We start from the raw sequence: 3,228 nt of genomic DNA, 5'->3' as shown, positions 1-3,228 counted from the left end.
TTTCATACATCAGCTTGAATTACGTTGATCGATATTACATTTTTTTTTGCTGTGTATGTGTATTTGATGTTGAGCAACGTGAGTTACTCAACATTAACTCCGATTTTATCCATGAACAAAATCTGAATAATGAATGAGCATTTGGTGTTCATGATTAGTAAACATTGCCCTCAGGCAGCTTGTGTCACTTTTTGAGTTATTCTCATTGGACTTATAGAAAAAATAAAAATAAAAACTTCTTACATAATTATGGCACGGTCCCTAGCTGGATGATGATGGTCTATTTGAGGGTGATTTAGTTTTTACAGTAGACTACTTAGCGTAAAAAGGTGGATATGGATAATTCTTATATAAATTTTAATATTATTCGACTTTGCCGTTATTCATGTGTTGCCGCCAATTTTCCCCTTTTTTCCCACCGTGCCTCGCTCTAGTACTTCAGTGTAAAATTAGACGCCCCCCGGTGAAAATCAATCCGCTGAACACCAAACAGCAGCTGTCAAGTCCCGTTTGCATCAGTGTTTGTGAAGTAGGCAAAAAACGCGAATGAAGAAAGAAGAAACGCTGCGAAAATAGCAGGAAAAAAGAATCGTAAGAAAAATAAATTTTAAAAATTAAATTTTCTGCATCTATGCGGGATGGCAGCTTGTTTGAAGTGAAAATTTGTTGTTTTTCGGGCGCTTTTCGGTCAGTGAAAGCAGTTGAGGGCAGAGTTCGTAAGTTGTGTGCTAGGGAGGCAAGTGCTTTGTGATTTAGTGCTAGAAACGAATGCCTCCGGTTGGACAATGATAAGCCAGGTAGCAGGGGAAGCGTCTTATTCGGCCACCTACGTGGAAAACTATTTGGACTCGGTTGAAAACCTTCCGGACGATGTCCAACGGCATCTGTCGCGGATAAGGGAAATCGATGTGTTGTACCGGAACCATCTGAGGGATGTGAGTTTATATTACGAACAGTGGAGCAATAGCAGCAGCAACGGTGCGGGGCAGTTGAATGGTGGTGCAGGGGGAAGCGGTGGAAGTGGCGGTGGCGGAAGTGATTCGTCCTCGACTACGCCAGCGACGGAACCCGTTAACAATGCTACCAAACGGGCGATTGCACGGATTCAGCAGGGGTTAATTGCGGCCCAGGAACTGGGCGATGAGAAGCTGCAGATTGTCCAGCAGCTGCAGGATTTGATCGATCACAAAACGCGTCAGCTGGATCAGGATTTCAAGAATTTGGGAAGCGACTTCTTTTCGCGGTATGAGGGATGTTATTGATTTTTAAATTCATAGCAATAATGACTTTGTTTCCATTCGTTTAGGTTGGATTACAATCGAGAGGAGAAGTTAACCGAAGGGCAGCAGAAGGAGATACGTTCCAACAGTCCTGGCTCTGCATGTTCGCCAAACAATGCCAACACGACGCCAGTGATTTACTCTTCAGCTGCTGGGAATGGCCAGAATTCAAGTGGTTCTGGTTCGAATGGTGGAAATGGTTCGACAGCAAATGCGACAGGAGGCAATTACACCTCCAACAGTGGCAGTAATAATTCTGGAAATGGCAATGGTTCCGTTGGTAATTCTAATGGTGGTGGTGGTGGTGGTGGCGGAGCTAGCGGAGGCGCAGGAGCAGGTGGAGGTGGAGGTGGTGGCGTTGGTGGTGTTGGCGGTGCTGGTAGTGGAGCTGGCGGTGAACGTGGATCCAAAAGGGCACGTCGTACTAGGAATGATCAGAATAGTGGCAGTGCGAATGGCTCAAGTACACCGAATTCCACCTCTGGAGTACCGATGGATGTGGATCCAATTGATACGAGCAATATCAAGCAAGAAGCGGGAGGGGCTAGCGGTAGTGCACAAGCTTCGGGAAGCGGAGCCAGTGGTAGCGGAACCGGAGGAAAGAATAATTCCGGGCAGTCGAATAACAGTGGCCAAGGCAAGAAGGGCAACGCTGGTTCGGGAAAGAAAAAGAAGCGAAAGACCGGAAGGGGACAGGCGAGGGAAGCACGAGAGGATACACCTCCACCCGAGGAAACCATCGATCCGGATGAGCCGACCTACTGCTTGTGTGATCAGGTGAGTTTGCTGAATTGCGATACCTACGTCATAGAATGAATGGTTCATTCTAACGCTTTGTTCAATTTCCAGATCTCATTCGGCGAGATGATCCTGTGTGATAACGATCTGTGCCCGATCGAGTGGTTCCACTTTAGCTGCGTGGCGCTCATGTCCAAGCCGAAGGGCAAATGGTTCTGTCCCAACTGCCGCGGCGACCGACCAAACGTGATGAAACCGAAGGCCCAATTCCTGAAGGAGCTCGAACGCTACAACAAGGAAAAGGAGGAAAAGACCTAAACCTACGAAAATCTGCATCCTTTTTTTCGCGTAACTTATTGTTTTTTTAGTACTTTTTTTACAAGGACTACAAAAGTCCATCAAACTAGGATTGTAAGTTGGATTTTTGTACATGGCTTGTCATTTTGTTGCTTCAAAAAAGAGATCAATCTATCTACTTCACTTTATTCAAACCGCATCAATCGACAAAAAAAAAAACAAAGGAACGAGGTTGGTTCCAACTACATTTCTTGAATATATCTTTTTTATTGAATGACTTCTTCAATTAAGACGTAAGATTATCAAGTAAGATTTTACTAGGATAAGGTATTTCTATTTTCTAGTGGAAAGTTTTCCTCTATTTTTGGCAGGAAAATCCACCGGTAACACTTAAGTTGCTAAATCAGTTGAACCCTCGATACAAATTACCTACAATTTTCCCAGAAAATACTGAAACGAAACACATCTGGAGTTATGCAGCGAGCGTGAGAAATACAAACAACAAACACTTATTATGATTATTGTATTACAAAATTGTAAGAAAAATAAAACGATTTGACTTTAATTTTTGTTCCTCTGACTGACAGCGAATTAAAAACTATGCCTCCGATTGGTGGCTTTAAATAAATCCAAAAGCAACGCGTGTTCCCATCATGCAATAAAAAGGTGAACGACGATGAAAGCTCTTTGAAACTCTGCTCTGAATTGTAACGGAGGTTGCCGGCAGGTAAGCAGACAGGGCATTCCCCCTTATTCTGCGCCGCGAGTGAGGTGAGGTGACTCGCTGTTACTAGTGGGTGAGGTGTAGAGGCGGGATGTGTTGTCAAATCGACGTACTGAACATCCATCAATTTGTCATCTCTTTCGTTTCCCGCCCGCTGAGGTGACTCTCCGTGCAAATCAAATGGAGAGT

The 3,228-nt window shown here is 44.4% G+C and overlaps 1 protein-coding gene across 1 annotated transcript; it reads left to right on the top strand.

The window, feature by feature from the left end:
- Positions 1-547: 547 nt before the first annotated feature.
- Positions 548-2,880, top strand: LOC135708796 (inhibitor of growth protein 1). The gene is made up of 3 exons (XM_065230945.1): positions 548-1,243; positions 1,307-2,057; positions 2,130-2,880. The coding sequence occupies exons 1-3, from the start codon at positions 786-788 to the stop codon at positions 2,334-2,336; spliced, it is 1,416 nt and encodes a 471-aa protein (XP_065087017.1). The 5' UTR covers positions 548-785; the 3' UTR covers positions 2,337-2,880.
- Positions 2,881-3,228: the final 348 nt, after the last annotated feature.

This window comes from Ochlerotatus camptorhynchus, unplaced genomic scaffold (assembly GCF_037179485.1).
Source record: "Ochlerotatus camptorhynchus isolate MF236.1 unplaced genomic scaffold, CSIRO-AGI_Acam_v1.1 ptg000335l, whole genome shotgun sequence".
Lineage (NCBI taxonomy): Eukaryota > Metazoa > Arthropoda > Insecta > Diptera > Culicidae > Ochlerotatus > Ochlerotatus camptorhynchus.
The sequence above is the reverse complement of the archived record's forward strand: the minus strand, read 5'-3'. Positions and strand labels throughout refer to the sequence as shown.

Excerpts from the sequence above, each read along its gene's own strand:
- LOC135708796 (XM_065230945.1), top strand. The coding sequence starts at position 786 with ATGATAAGCCAGGTAGCAGGGGAAGCGTCTTATTCGGCCACCTACGTG. Across the intron at positions 1,244-1,306 it reads GGAAGCGACTTCTTTTCGCG|GTTGGATTACAATCGAGAGG; the intron begins GTATGAGGGATG and ends CCATTCGTTTAG. Across the intron at positions 2,058-2,129 it reads CCTACTGCTTGTGTGATCAG|ATCTCATTCGGCGAGATGAT; the intron begins GTGAGTTTGCTG and ends TTCAATTTCCAG.